The 14,830-nt window shown below is 52.5% G+C and overlaps 2 protein-coding genes across 4 annotated transcripts in view; one reads left to right on the forward strand and one right to left on the reverse strand.

Moving 5' to 3' along the window:
* The window catches only part of DNAJA3 (DnaJ heat shock protein family (Hsp40) member A3), a 32,452-nt gene extending 30,950 nt beyond the window's left edge, over positions 1–1,502 (forward strand). For both annotated transcript variants that reach the window (XM_082362113.1, XM_082362115.1), the window contains one exon: positions 277–1,502. Coding sequence is in view for 1 of the 2 variants with exons in the window: in XM_082362115.1 (XP_082218241.1) it covers positions 277–299 (23 nt within the window). In the remaining variant the exon portion in view is untranslated. The remainder of the gene's footprint in view (positions 1–276) is intronic.
* A 2,509-nt stretch (positions 1,503–4,011) lies between these two features.
* NMRAL1 (NmrA like redox sensor 1) lies at positions 4,012–13,910 on the reverse strand. 2 transcript variants are annotated; one of them, XM_082362207.1, is made up of 6 exons: positions 13,660–13,910; positions 13,391–13,464; positions 9,751–9,989; positions 6,850–7,099; positions 5,394–5,584; positions 4,012–4,300 (listed from the first exon to the last, which is right to left on the reverse strand). In XM_082362207.1, the coding sequence occupies exons 2-6, from the start codon at positions 13,428–13,430 to the stop codon at positions 4,121–4,123; spliced, it is 900 nt and encodes a 299-aa protein (XP_082218333.1). In that variant the 5' UTR covers positions 13,431–13,464; positions 13,660–13,910; the 3' UTR covers positions 4,012–4,120. The 2 variants fall into 2 exon arrangements, with proteins under 2 accessions (XP_082218333.1, XP_082218332.1); XM_082362206.1 differs by lacking the exon at positions 13,660–13,910 and having other exon boundaries at positions 13,391–13,574.
* Positions 13,911–14,830: the final 920 nt, after the last annotated feature.

The following is a 14,830-nucleotide window of genomic DNA, read 5'->3' on the forward strand; positions in this document are numbered from 1 at the left end:
CAGAGCCAGGCCTAGAACTCAGATCTCCCCAATCCCCGCCCTGTCCTGCCTGGGAGGCGCGGGGAGGTGTCAACCTTGGTTAGGGCTGGGGTGGGGGGCGCTGCCAGGAGTCCTGCTTGCTCACTGTGGTGTCTCGGGACTCACTTCTTACTTGTGCTGGTCCCTGGTGGCTGGGGCTCCTGGTGCAGCTCCTTGCCAGGGATGACAGAAGCTCACCAACAGGGCGTGTTCTTCCTGCGATGCCAGTGAAACGTAACTGTTTGTGTCTTGGCTCAGGAAAACGGTCCACTGGAAACTAGGCCGGGAGCAGCAGCCCCTCCTTGTGGCCAGGGCATCTCAGATGCAGGAGGATTCCACACAGCAGCACCGAGCCCCTGCCTGCAGAGGCCCTCTGGACCACCTTGGAAACAGCAAAATCATGTGACAGTGCACCTCTCCATGAAAGGGTCATGGTGGACAGCCCCTGGGCAGTGAGGCATGGCAGGTCTAAGGGCTGGTAGTTTCCTATCCATGAGTAGGTAACTTGGCCTCTTCTGGCTCCGGCAGAGTCAGACAGCTGGACATTTCTTGCAGAGCTAAAACTCTGATTTGGAATCAAATGTGGTTAAAGAATTAAAGGCCATGCTTACAGCTTAAAAATGAAGCCTTAAGCTGCACCGAGTTGTGAAGTGATTAATTTCCCTCTCAGCAAACCTCTGGAGGTTCCAGAATGAGTCTTTCCTGACAGGGTTGTCTTTTCCAGGAACCTGGGGCATGCACGCCCCACTGGTGTCATCCACCCCTCAGCAGGGGCATCCCCTGCTAGAGTTTGTTTTAATTCCAAAAGGTACCAAGCAGCTGGAACATGGGGGCCTTGGGGTCCCAGGGTGACACATATGAAGACAGTCCCTGGAGATGCTACTCTTGATCACATGGGCCATGATCTCTGTCAGGATGGATAGTCCTTCCTCCCACCCCACTTGGGGTGGCCCCTTGTCCCCTGACGGTTGAGTTCTGTTGTTCTAAGCCGGGTGTGAGTGGAGCTCCTGCCCTTCTGCTGGACCACAGCCAGCCGTGGCCTGGGGCCGACTAACGGCCTCTTAACCCGGAGCCCTGCCCTGCTGCCTGCCAGGGCCTTGGTTCTCACCACTCACAGTTGACCTCTGTTTTCAGAAGTGTGTTTAAATTATTCAGTGCTAAGAATCATCGTCTTTTCCTGATAAATGTTTGTTCAGAAAAGGAGAGCACAGTCTCAGCAGTTGAAGGCTCTCCACCATCCAGCCAAAGCAAAACACTGTTTCCCCAGCCTTGGCTCGTAGGATGTGTGGGTTCCATTGTGTTTCCAGATCCCCCAGCTGTGGTAAGACAGGTTAATGGAGAACACTTCTGATTAGTTCCCTTTTTGCTTTCCTTCATAATTTACTAAAATAAAGCATCTACTAGTGTTTGCTCTAGGAATGTAAAATGATTCTGTATCAATGTAAATAAGATTATCTACCGCAAAGAGATATTTAAAACCTAAATTGTCGTCATTTCTTCTTTGAAAGAGTTCAGACAGCTTTCAGCAGGTGGCCCAGCAGGGGGTTACTGGTGGTCACCTGCCAGTCAGGCCACCCCACGTCTCTGCTGGCCTTCCTGGGGCGGCTAGAGGTGGCTGTCCTAGTCCTTGGAGTCACGTGCGCCAAGGGACGGGTGGCGCTCTGACAGGAGCTCACCCTCTCCAGCCCAGATCCCAGAGTGGGGAGGGTGCTGATCTGACGAATGTTCTAGGGTTCGGCATGTAGCTTTTTCTTTGGGAGCCTGCGATTTGAGAGACGTGCAGTGTGGCCTACTTAGGTCCCTACACGTCACCACCTCCCTCACTAGATTTTTTTTTCCTCCATTATTTTCAGAGGAATATTAAGGTATTTTTTTGTGTTGCAGTGTTAGTCTGGGCTGTCTCACAAAAGCCCAAGTGCTGTCGTGGCTGGAGTGGGCCCCAAGCACATAGCTCTGCCCCACTCTGGGTTCTGGGCTGAGCAGGTTGAGGTGTGAGGGCACTTGCTGGGTTGGGTGAAGAGGCTGGGAATACCTGTTGGGTGAGAAAGGGGCTCAGGGACTTCCTACCAATTTCCAAACTTGTCCTTCATTGAACAGAAGTTTGTCAAGCGCCTGCTGTGGACTCAGTATGGGCCTGGAAGGATCCTAGACCCCGGGGTGTGGCGGTGGGGAGCTAGATGGTTTCTCTCGTGATAGCTTAGGTTTTCTTCCTGGAGAAGCCAACCGAAGTCCCACTCCTGGCCTGTCTTCTGAAAGCAGAAGCCTAGACTTTGAAAGGGAAAAGTGGATTTTCTTTCTAGAGAGACATCTTCATTGCTGTACTGAGGCATCCTTCCCTCAGATGGTCAGAAGGTGGCGGGGCAACATCTGTAGAATCAAGCCCCACTCTAGGCCTGGACTGGATTTGGTTTATTCCCACAGCTGGATCCTGAGACGTGTCTCCAGACAACTTTGCAGCCAGAGGTGGGGCTGGAGCATGAGGTGAGGTATTTAAAAATACAAAAGAGTATCTCCAGGTCCCTGAGCCTCTGGGGATCAAGAGGCGAGGTAGATGGTGTGAGCATTTGCTGAAATGTTTGGAGCATGGACAAGGGAAGGCACTGGAGGCTCGCCAGGCCTGACCATGTGGGCCCAGGGGAGTCAGACACTGCTTCGCACAAATGCACTCACGTTGCCTTCACAACAGCCTGGCCAGGGGGCACCGGGTGAGCAAACAGACCCGAGAGGCTCGGCGACGTGTCCGTGGCCTGCTGCTTGTGGATAAGAAGCGGCTGGAGCCTGGCATCAGCTCCCTGCAGTTCGCCCTGGACCTGGACCTGGACCTGGACCTGGACCTGGCACAGCAGGCTCTCCCCTGGCTTGGTACTGACCAAGGGCTGCTCCAGTATCTCGGCACGGTGAGTCGCAGCCCCAGCAGGTGAGTTTCCCACGCAGGGGCCTGGGGGACTTGGGCATCACAGGGCTGGACACAGATGACCTCTCATGTTCTCTTGCTGATACGGGTGGGCTTGGAAGCCCCTGTCATCACGTCCTTTTCCTCCTACCCTGCCTGGGAGGCTGCTCCCCTCAGACGGCAAGCTGTCCCTGTCCCACTAAAGTGGGCCCCTCCTCCAGTGTTCCTCGTTCCTCCTGCTCTCTGCAGCCCTATGTCAGTCTGCAGTCATTCTGCAGATTTGTATCTGGCTCTCCTGCTAAACCAGGCTCAAGGCAGGGCGCATACTTTTCTGGTGAACATTGTATTTAGGGCCCAGCTTACACTGGTAGGTTGTCAAAGAAGTGCTTTTTCAATGACTCAGTTAATGAACGGATCGAATGAGTTTGGCTGACCTGCTCCCCTTTCAATGCCTCTGCGGGTCCTGAGGCTGAGGCGGGGTAGTACAGACGCTGGTGGAGGTTTCACAAGTCCATGGAGACACTGGTCAGCCCGCCGGATGTGTCCTCTGGGCCTTCATTTCTCTTCTCTAAAGCGAGCGGGAGACGGAAACCGTCCAAATGCCTGGGGAGCTCAACCCGCCAAGCAGGGCTGGGTGGTTATTTCCCTGGTTTCCCTTCCCAGCCTTTGCTGTGGGTGGCGTCACCTTTTCTCAGCAGTGTCCAAGTCTTATATGACCTGGGGTCCACAGAACTGCCACGTTCCTTCAAGGGTTTCTTTCCAGCCTGTTTTGCGATCACCCACATCTTGAGGCCTCTGCACCCGGGGGCCCAGGAGGCAGGAAAAGAGAGAGGGAGAAGGGGCCGGTCTTCCTGCCCTAAAACTCAAAGAAGGAACACGTGGGTGGCTGCACTCACGTTCTGGAGAGGAACGGCGTGTGTGCAGGGGTGTCAAACACTGCTCCTGGCTGGCGGGGGTGGGGGGGTGGGGTCCTCTCAGCCCCCCCAACTTGACTGGGCCCCCCACCACTTTATGCTCCCTGTTGGAACTTTCATGTCCTCAGGCAGCTGCCACCCCAACCCCAGTCCCTGAAACAAAGCACTTTTCTTTTGGAAGCCATCTGTGAGAACAATGGCCTTTATTTAAAAAATAAACTTTCTTGTAACACGAGAAAGGATCACTGTGACTGCACCTCCTGTCCCCCCAGATGGGGCTGAGAGGTGGGCAGGGTCACAGTCCTGCGAAGTCCCCTTTGTGCTGCTCCAGCCACTGGTCCAGCGTCCTGGCCTTGGGGTTGAGCCTCAGGCTCAGTTCGATGTTGCGGTCGGGTTTCAGGGCATAGAAACGGAACATGTTGGCCAGGTCCTGGGCGCCGGGGAAGCCAAGCTTCTCGTAGTCCTCGGGGCTTATCTGGAAGCAGAGGGGAGTCTCTTAGGGTCGATCGGCATCTGCAGCACCCTGACCACGCTGTTGACACCTCAGTTCCTACCCTGGTCCCCACTAAGTTCACCTGAAAACCAGTCTCTTATAAAGATGAAACGTCAAAAACCACTGTTCTAGGGCAATTTAAATCCTGTTCTTCCAAGATCACGAGATGAAAACTCAGTCCTTTCCAAATCAGAACTATGCTTATGTCACTTCTTGCTCAAAAAACCAAAGTTGTTCCCCTTTCCTGACCAAACTGAATCTTAACTCCTCAGCTTCCAAATCCTCCATGACTGCCTCAGGCTTTCTTTGTTTAGAGAGTAATACGCAACCATTTAGTGCATGCTTTCTAGTGCATTCATTGTGCCAAGGGAGCGTTTACAGCAATTGTTCCATTCAATCCTCACAGCAGCCCGAGGAGGGGGATACTCTCCATACACCCACTTTACAGATGAGGAAACTGAGGCAGAGAGGGGTCAGGGGCTGGGCCTCCAGTCACACAGGGGTGGGTGTTAAGGGCTGGGAGCAAGATCTGAGTCCAAGGTCTGACTGGCCCAAAATGCGTCCTGCCGTGGCCTCTCCCCCATCATTGCTCTGCTTGGGTCTGGGGGGGGCTCTACAGGTGGTTTTTGTCATTTAATGACTTGGAGTAGCCCAGATTTTCATAATGAGAAACAAGAAACAAGGCACCTGGGGGTCTGGACAGGAAGACAGAGTAGGCATGGGGAGGAGGGGACTGTGCCAGGCCAAGAAGGGGGGACCAGGATGGGGGCCTACTCCGGCCTCCTTCCCCTCCCCGAGAGGAGCCCAAGACACCCTGCGTTTTCCCTCCTTGCTTTGGCCCCTACTGTCCCCTCTTCCTGGAACCCTTCCTTGCCACTTGATCAACTGACAAAACCAGAAGTTTCACTCAGCGGCCACACCTGGCTCCTAAGAACAGCACGACATAAACGTTCACAGTGAGAATGAATTTGGCTTTACGTTGCTCAGAGCGCTGGGGCAGCTCTAGATGCCCCTTCCCTTCTACCCGCAAAGCCCCTCTGACCACGGCTGCCAAGTCCCAGCCTGGGCCCTCCACCTTGGCATCTCGCACGGTCTTCCTGGTGTGCCTGGAGAGCAAGGTGGCGTACTCCTCCACCGTGTGCCTGCAGGTGCTGAGCCCGATGTTCCGGCCGATGTAGTCTTCGGGCATCTTCAGCAGGCTGAGCACCACGGGGCCCAGGTCGGACACAGACATGCCGTCCATGGGCACGTCACCCATGGGCAAGCCTGGGAGGGAGAGAGGGACATGCTGGCATGCATCTCTGAGGGGTCGGTCCCCACCGGCCAGTCGACTGGATGTGTGCACAGGCCAGCACCTGGCACGAGGCAGACACCCATGGTGCCAGCAGGAGAAATGAGTCAGGAAATGGGACACGATCGAGCTCTGCCACCCGGCAGGCCATTCAAACCCTGGGAGCCCGGCTGTGCCCTTCCCAAGGCGGGGAGAACCCTGGGCCTGCCGCCCCTCTCAGGCCTGAGACGGGAACAAGGGGAAGGAGAGGAAGGGGCTTTGATAGGCACCTCTGAGAACGGGAGCTCCCAGCGTTCAGGCCCCTGTACACTTCGTCAAACCTGAATCTCTGATAGGGATGCCTGTGGTGGGGGGTGCTCCAAACACCAGCTGCACCGGCAGGAATGCTCGGTCAGCTGAGGCCAGGGCTGACCCCAGAGCAGCATGACGGGTGCTGATAAACATGTTAAATTAACGAGTGACGCCACCTGCCGAGGTATGGTCTTGGGGATGGAGAGGCAGAGCTGTGTCCTGATGAGGCACCTGGAGCGCTCGGGCCCTGCCCTATAAAATTTCCGTGGCTGCCCATTCAGACGGCCCGGGGAGCCTGCGGGGGTGGAGCCTGTTCCAACTTACAGATGGAACACAGGTGAATCTCTAATTACAGCTTTTGCAAACTGTAAAGGGAGATGCCGGTGCGCCAACACAAGGACGAGACTGCTCACCAGCAGGCAGGACCCAAGCGAGGGTGAGCGGCGTTCACGCAGAGGTGAGGGGCTGGGAGGGCTCAGACCCCTCCTGCTCCGCCTGCTGAGCCACCTGCATTAACCCACTGCCCCGCCAGCAGGACACAGGTCGTACATGGTTCCCTCCAGGCTGTTTACAGATTTGCAAACAGATGTTGAGAAGAAAGTGCTTTCCTACTTCAGGAAATCCACAATTGGACCTCGCCTTCCAAATCCTCTCCTTATTTGTGAAGCAGTAACGATAAGCACACTCTCTCCGTAAAGCTCTCCGACAGACAAAGCACTGCATCCCCAGACTTGGCAGATTTTCCCATGGCCCCGGGGAAGTCCGAGTCATGCCCATCTCACGGGACAGGACGCAGAGGCCCAGCATGGTCACACGCGTTGCTCGCAGTCACAGCCTAACGTGAGCGAGCCAGAGCTTGGACCCAGAGCCCTCTGAGGACAAGCCCAGTGGGCCACCATGGCTCCACACGGTGAGAGGAGACGCCCGAGGAAGCAGGGAGGGCACTCACTCAGCAAGTAGCTCTTTCCATCTGGGGCTTTCTGGGGCAGGAAGAAGGAGAGGAGGTTCTCGAAATAGCAGGGCAGCCGCACGCTGGTCATGGGGACACCAATGTCCCGGAAATATTCCTCTACCTCCCCTTTGCCGTCAAAGTGTCCCGCTGCCAGTCTCCCTGCTGTCAGCTTCTTGATGTTCTCCAGGCCACTGTAGACCACGTAGTGCAGTCCCAGGCGCTTGGCCAGATCGGCCAGCAGCTTTCCCTGGTGGGCAGGGAAGGAGAAACCACAAAGCTCAGAGGGAGGATGTGTGTCCCCATCACGGCACTGGCTCTCCCACCCCAGAGGCCACTGTGCCCGGTGCCAAGAGCCCTCTGATGAGGCTCCCTCTTCCGTGTGCGGCTCACATGGTGCCACACGCTCTGCCACGGGATTATAAGCTTCCCACCACCCGCATAGCCTTAGCGCCCCTTCTCTAGATCATCTGGGTCGTTCCACCTTCCAGTGTGCTGGACTGCGGCCCACCATGTGCCACCTGGGAGGGTGCACACAGAGGCTTCCCGCCTCTGCCTGCTCTCAGAGAGCATCTTGTCCCCATGCTGGGCCGTCTTCCTGGGAGAGCCCCAACCATCCCCTAGGGAAGTGCTACGGCTCAGCAGTTAAGCACACAACACACACCACCTGGGTTCTGGACCAGCTCTGCAGCACACTGGCTGTGCCATCCAGGACAAGGGGTCTGTTTTGGCCTTGTCGGTTAAATGGGGACAGAAACACGACCTGCTGCACAAGGCTGTGTAGGGCGCTGGATGGTGGCCTCCCAAAATATATGTCCATGTCCCAAACCCCAGAACCTGTGAATGTCACATCATTTGGAAAAAGATCTCTGCAGATATTTTTGTTAAAAGGAACTTGAGACGAGATCATCCTGGATTACCCTCATGGGCCCTCAACCCAATGACGAGTGTCCTTATGAGAGATGGAAGAGGAGACACAGAGGAGAGGCCTTGTGTAAACAGAAGCAGAGCCCGGAGTGATGTGGCCTCACGGAGAGCTGGTACCACTGGGCGCCAGAAGAGGCAAGAATTGGAACCTCCCTTGGAGCCTCCAGACAGGGCAGGGCCAACACCTTGCTGTTGGACTCCTGGCCTCCAGAATGGGGAGAGAATAAATTCCTGTTGTTTTAAGCCACCTGGCTTGGGGTCATTTGTTATGGCTCAGGAGGTCAGGTTGACGAGATCTGCATGAACCAGAAAAGCTGTCTCTGTCCACTCTCTGAGATGGGCTTCCATGTAAGACTGCAACTGAAGAAAGGCTCAGGGCTAAAAACAAGTTTGGAGACCAGTGGTCCGGTCCAGTCTCCCTTTATTGTACACGGGAGGAAAGACAGACCAGTGCAGGGAAGTCACGTCCACAGCCGCAACGGTGGGGAGCTGTGGACGAGGCAAGACTGAAAGCCGACAGGCACGGGTCTCAGCCCAGTGCCTTTGCTGTGGCACCAGTCATACCTTCCACAAATACCTGAGTGCCTGCTACGTGACAGGCCCACCGCAAGTGTCCCCACCTTCCAAGAGACTTTAAAAAGATGCATGTTTGTCTCACATCCCTCCCCCCACCACCTGGGCTCAATAACCACCCAACCAGAGAGAAGCTGGGTGGAAAACAGAATAAAGAGAAACAGAAAACATCTGAAAGGGGACATCGAGGACTTTTTGGAATGATGAAGATGTATTATATTTTGATTAGAATGGTAGTTACATGGGTATATTTATTTTCAAATTTCATTAAATTGTACAATTAAAAAGTTTACTTTTTATTTATTTATTTATTTATTTTTGGCTGCACTGGGTCTTCGCTGCTGTGTGTGGGCTTTCTCTAGTTGCGGAGAGCGGGGGCTACTCTTTGTTGCGGTGCACAGGCTTCTTATTGCGGTGGCTCCTCTTGTTGTGGAGCACGGGCTCTAGGTGCACGGGCTTCAGTAGTTGTGGCATGCGGGCTCAGTAGTTGTGCTTGCGGGCTCTAGAGCGCAGGCTCAGTCGTTGTGGTGCATGGGCTTAGCTGCTCTGTGGCATGTGGGATCTTCCTGGCCCAGGGATCAAACCCACGTTCCCTGCATTGGCAGGCAGATTCTTAACCACTGCACCACCAGGGAAGTCCCTACATTTGATTTTAAGAAAATTATGGGTCAATAGAGTTTTTTAGAAAGTGTAAAGAGTCACTGGATGACACAAAGCAGATTGTGGTTGCCTGGGGCTGAGGAAGGGAGGAATGGGGAGTGACCACTACCAGGTATGGTGTTTCTTTTGGGGTGGTGAAATGTTCTGGAATTAGGTAGTGATAATGGCTGCACAACTTTGTGAATGTTAAAAACCACTGAATTGTACACTTTAAAAGGGGGAACAGGGACTTCCTTGGTGGTCCAGTGGTTAAGAATGAGCCTTCCAATGCAGGGGACGCGGGTTCGATGCCTGGTTGGGGAACTAAGATCCCACATGTCGCGGGGCAACTAAGCCCGTGCCTCAACTACTGAGCTGGTGAACCAGAATTAGAGAGAAGCCCACGTGCTGCAACAAAAGATGCCGTGTGCCGCAACTAAGACCTGACACAGCCAAAAATAAATAAATATTTTAAAAATAGTAATAAAAGCTTTAAAAACAAAAGGGTGAACAGTACGGTACATGAATGATGTCTAAAAAACGTCATCGGATGAGGAAGCGGCCACCTTTTGCCCTCATCAAAGTCTAGGAGGGCTGCATAGAAGAGGAGGGGAAAGGCCTGCAGTGTCAGTGGTCAGGCAGGGGTCAGCCCCTCTCTGGCAAGTCGGAGCTGCCCCGCAAGGGCAAGCAGAGACCTGGGAGCGCCTTTGAAGATGGCCTGCTCCTGCCCTGGCTTCCCCACACCCTCCCGCCTGCCCTTACCTGCTTGACCTCCTGCTCCTGGCTGCAGTTCTCCCAGTAGTTGGTCACGATGAAGGTGGCGTGAGCCCCGATCAGGGCCAGCTCCATGCTGGCCTCATCATCCTGGTCTCCCTGCACTACTTCTGCACCTTGCAGCCTCAGCTCCTTCGCTGCCCTCTGCCCAGGGTCCCGGGTCACCACTCGGACCCTGAATGTCCCATCTTCCAGGAGTGTCCGGGCCACTGAGCCCCCCTGGGCACCTGCAGAGAGTCAGAAAGACCCGCAGGGTGGGACCAGCCTGGGAGCCTGCCAAGGGTGAGGCCCTGCAGGGAATCCTCCACCACAGCAACACACCTGGCACTTTTCACCTGTGATTCCCACTGTTTTGCCTCACAGTCTTTTAACTAATAGCTTCATTGAGATAGAATTCACTTACCGTAACATTCATCCTTTTTTTTTATTTTTTTAAATACAATTTTAAAACAAATTATTTATTTATTTTTGGCTGTGTTGGGTCTTCGTTGCTACACGCAGGCTTTCTCTAGTTGCGGCGAGTGGGGGCTACTCTTTGTTGCAGTGCACGGGCTTCTCATTGCGGTGGCTTCTCTTGTTGCAGAGCACGGGCTCTAGGCGCGTGGGTTTCAGTAGTTGTGGCACACGGGCTCAGTAGTTGTGGCTCACAGGCTCTAGGGTGCAGGCTCAGTAGTTGTGGCACACCGGCTTAGTTGCTCCGCAGCATGTGGGATTTTCCTGGACCAGGGCTCGAACCCGTGTCCCCTGCATTGGCAGATTCTTAACCACTGTGCCACCAGGGAAGCCCACATTCACCCTTTTAAAGTGTACAGTGCAGCAGCTTTTAGTACATTCAGAGTGTGCAACCATCATTGCAGTCAATTTTAGAACATTTTCATCACCTCAAAAAAGAAAGTCCGTACCCATCAGCAGTCACTCCCCATTTTCCCCTCCCCTTCAGCCCCTGGCAACCACTAATCTACTCTCTGTCTCTACGGATTTCCCTATTTTGGACACTTCACATAAATGGAGTCACACAATATGTGGTGTTTTGTGTCTGGCTTCTCTCACTTATGTTTTCAAGGTTCATCCATGTTTTAGCAGTCATCACATTTACACCTTTTACAAAAATTTTAAAATGTATTATGAAATATTTTTTTAATATTTATTTATTTATTTTGGCTGTGCCAGGTCTTAGTTGCGGCATGCGGGTTCTTTAGTTGCGGCATGCATGTGGAATCTAGTTCCCTGACCAGGGATCGAACCCAGGCCCTCTGCATTGGGAGCGTGGAGTCTTAGCCACTGGACCACCAGGGAAGTCCCTATTATGAAATATTTACCACATACAAAAAAGGGATACTAACACCCATGAGCCTACCACTTAGCTTAAGAAATAAAGTATCATCTATACCTTAAAAAGAAGACTGAGGGGAATTCCCTGGTGGTCCAGTGGCTAGGGCTCTGCACTCTCACTGTTGAGGGCCTGGGTTCGATCCCTGGTCGGGGAACTAAGATCCCACAAGCTCCGCGGCACAGCCAAAAAAGAAAAAAAAAAAAAAGAGAGAGAGAAAATTATTAAAATCATCAAAAGGAAGAAAATAAAAATCATCCATAAATATATGTATAAGAACACTGGCTGCAAATAAATAAATAAATCCACTTCTTACCAAAAAAAAAAAAAAAAAGAACATTGGCTGCAGTATTATTATCCATAGTGGAAGTTTATAGACAACCTAGACGTCCTTTGGTAAGAACTTGGCTAAATAAGTGATAAATCCATACAAAGGTGATTAAAAAGAATGTGGCAGGGCTTCCCTGGTGGCGCAGTGGCTAAGAATCTGCCTGCCAGTGCAGGGGACACGGGTTCGAGCCCTAGTCCGGGAAGATCCCACATGCCGCGGAGCAACTAAGCCCGTGCGCCACAACTACTGAGCCTGTGCTCTAGAGCCCGCGATCCACAACTACTGAAGCCCGCGTGCCTAGAGCCCATGCTCCGCAACAAGAGAAGCCACCGCAATGAGAAGCCTGCGCACTGCAACGAAGAGTAGCCCCCTCTCGCTGCAACTAGAGAAGGCCCACAGTCAGCAACAAAGACCCAACGCAGCCAAAAATAAATAAAAATAAAAATAAATTTACAAAAAAAGAAAAAAGAATGTAGCAGATCTGTATGCATGACTTATGCGACCACAACGTGTCCTGGAGTGGAAAAGGCAACCTGAAGAACTACAACTACCCTCATACAGTACTGGTGGGAATGTAAAGTGGTACAGTCACTTTGAAAAAGTCTGGCAGTTCCTCAAAATGCTAAACACGGTCACCATATGATCCAGCAATTCCATTCCTAGGTATAGTCCCAAGAAAATTAAAAACATATGTCCACACAACAACTTGTATGTGAAGGTTCACAGCAGCATTATTCACAATAACCAAAAGGTGGAAACAAATCAAATGTCCATAATGGATGACGGATAAACACAAATGTGGTATAGCCATATAATGGAATATTATTCAGCCATAAAAAGGAATGAAGTACAGATTCATGCTACAATGTGGATGAACCTGGAAAACGATGCTCAGTGAAAGAAGCCAGACACAAAAGGCCATGTACTGTATGATTTCATTTATATGAAATGTCCAGAATGGGCAAATCTTTAGACAATAGACTGCCAGTTTCCAGGGGCTGGGGAAACGGGGAGTGACTGCTAGTGGGTATGGGTTTTTTGGGGGGGTGATGAAATGTTCTAAAACTGATTGTGGTGAGGGTCACAGAGCTCTGTGAATATACTAGAAACCAGTGAATTAAACACTTTAAACACGTGAAGTGTATGGTATGTGATTTATACCTCAATAAAGCTGTTATATATTTTTAAAGTACATACAGGAAAGAAAAAAACAGGTGGGGTAAAAATAAAACACTCCCATTTAAAAAACAGTATCTTTATATACCTAATTTGTCCGGAAGGATACTCAAGAAACTTGACAACAGTGATGGATGGGGTTTCGGGGACAGAGGTGGGAGGGAGACTTAATTTTGATATTATGTGCAATCACCTGTTATTCAAAGCTAAGTAATTTTTTTTTTTTATAAATCTGTTGGTTTGTTTTTTTTTTTAAAGTTATACAATTTTTATTTATTTATTTATTTATTTATGGCTGTGTTGGGTCTTCGTTTCTGTGCGAGGGCTTTCTCTAGTTGCCGCAAGTGGGGGCCACTCTTCATCGCGGTGCGCGGACCTCTCATTATCGCGGCCTTTTTGCGGAGCACAGGCTCCAGACGCGCAGGCTCAGTAACTGTGGCTCACGGGCCTAGTTGCTCCGCGGCATGTGGGATCTTCCCAGACAAGGGCTTGAACCCGTGTCCCCTGCATTGGCAGGCAGATTCTCAACCACTGCGCCACCAGGGAAGCCCCCTAAGTAATTTTTTTAAAAAATTTAAAAGGGAATCAGCGCTCAGGTCCTGCCCCACCGCCCCACCCTGAGTCAGGGGTCCCAGCCATCTCATCGCTCCCTCCAGGACCCCGGGGACGTCTTCTGGAGCTGAGGGGCGGGAGCCCAGGCTCTGCGGGGTCGGACCGGCATGACCCCTGCCCTGGGCTGGCCTTGGTGAGAGGTCCTGCGCCTCGGGGCCTCCGTTTGGGGTTTCGCTTACCTGTGGCTCCAAACACGACCACCAGTTTCTTGTCTGCCATGAGGCCGGGCGCCGGAAATGCAGTCCGGAGAGGTCTGAGGGCCGTGAGAGGCGCAGAGTCGGTGAAGGGGCCGGAGGTGCCTGCCCGGAACGACCCCGCGCGCGCCGGGTAGGACCAAGGGGGCGGTCCGGCCGGGAGAGGTCGGGACCCCGCGACCCCCGCCCCCTCGGGCCCGACCCCCCGGGTCCTACCCGCACCCGCCGCCCGGGTCCCCCCAGGTCGGCTATACCTCCTAGCCGCTGCCTACGTGGGAAACGGTCCGGGAAATAGGGACCCCCGGTTTTGCAGCCGAGTCCACCGCCGAGGGGAGGGATGGAAGCCTGCGAACGGCGCCGCCCCCCGCCCCCAGCTCCAGCTGCAACCTGGCAAAGTCACCCCTTCCCGGCCACCCTGCGTGAAGGGACCCCAGGCTGGGCTGCTTCCGAATCCCAGCCGTCTGGGCCCTGACTCTGCGCGGAGCTGACCCGCCACCCCCCTCCGCGGACACAGATGGTTCGTCCCGCCTCCGCCTAGACTCAGCGGCCGGTGAGGACCAGCCAGCCCCAGGCCTGCGTAAACCGAATTTGTGTAAATCGGATCTGACCGAAATGTACACGCCGAGGGCTGCTTAGCGGGATGCTGGGGGTGATGACTGTGCGAAGCAAAAATAAATACATAAACACATAATAAATAAATAAAATTTTATCTTGCATGAGCATCTGAACTTCGATATACGGGTGTCATCCAAAGACAAATAAATCTATATCTGTGAGTCTTAACACCCAAGGCTCTGTTTGAGTTCTTGTATGCCTGACTCACGTTTGAGGTTGCTACTACTTGCCCGTTTTGAATTCTATTTAAGAGGAAAGAGATCTCTCTCTCTCTCTCTCTTTTTTTTTTTTTTTTTTTTTTCTTTTTTGGCCGCAGGCAGCGTCATGTGGGATCCTAGTTCCCCGACCAGGCATTGAACCGTGCCTCTGCAATGGAAGCGGGGACCGCCAGGGAAGTCCCCAGAAAAGAGATTTCTTTGTGTTCAACTAAAACTCAAAAATGGCCCTCTCACTCCTCTTCGGAAATTTATTGCTGACTGGATAAAAGCATTCAATTTTTTCCTTTCATTCATTCCAAAATGTGTACTGACTCCTCAGAGAATGTCAGCTTCCTGACAGTAGACACTCGTCTGTGTTCACTGCTGAGTTCCCAGCACCTAAAATAGTACCTGGCACAAAGTAGTCGCTCAATAAATATTTGCTGACTGACTGGTTGTCTAAACATCTACTAGGAACTGGAGTCACAGGGAAATCAAAGTAAAACTGGTGCTGTTTTCCCGAATCTAATAGTGGAGATAACCCACCAGGTAATGTGTATTTTATGTATGTAAAATATTGGTCTTTATGTGTTGTAAGATACGTGTATTTATT

This window comes from Balaenoptera borealis (assembly GCF_965194805.1).
Source record: "Balaenoptera borealis genome assembly, chromosome: 16".
NCBI lineage: Eukaryota > Metazoa > Chordata > Mammalia > Artiodactyla > Balaenopteridae > Balaenoptera > Balaenoptera borealis.

Excerpts from the sequence above, each read along its gene's own strand:
- NMRAL1 (XM_082362207.1), bottom strand. The coding sequence starts at position 13,430 with ATGGCAGACAAGAAACTGGTGGTCGTGTTTGGAGCCACAG. Across the intron at positions 7,100-9,750 it reads AGGAGCAGGAGGTCAAGCAG|GGAAAGCTGCTGGCCGATCT; the intron begins GTAAGGGCAGGC and ends CCTGCCCACCAG. Across the intron at positions 5,585-6,849 it reads TGGAAAGAGCTACTTGCTGA|GCTTGCCCATGGGTGACGTG; the intron begins GTGAGTGCCCTC and ends TCTCCCTCCCAG.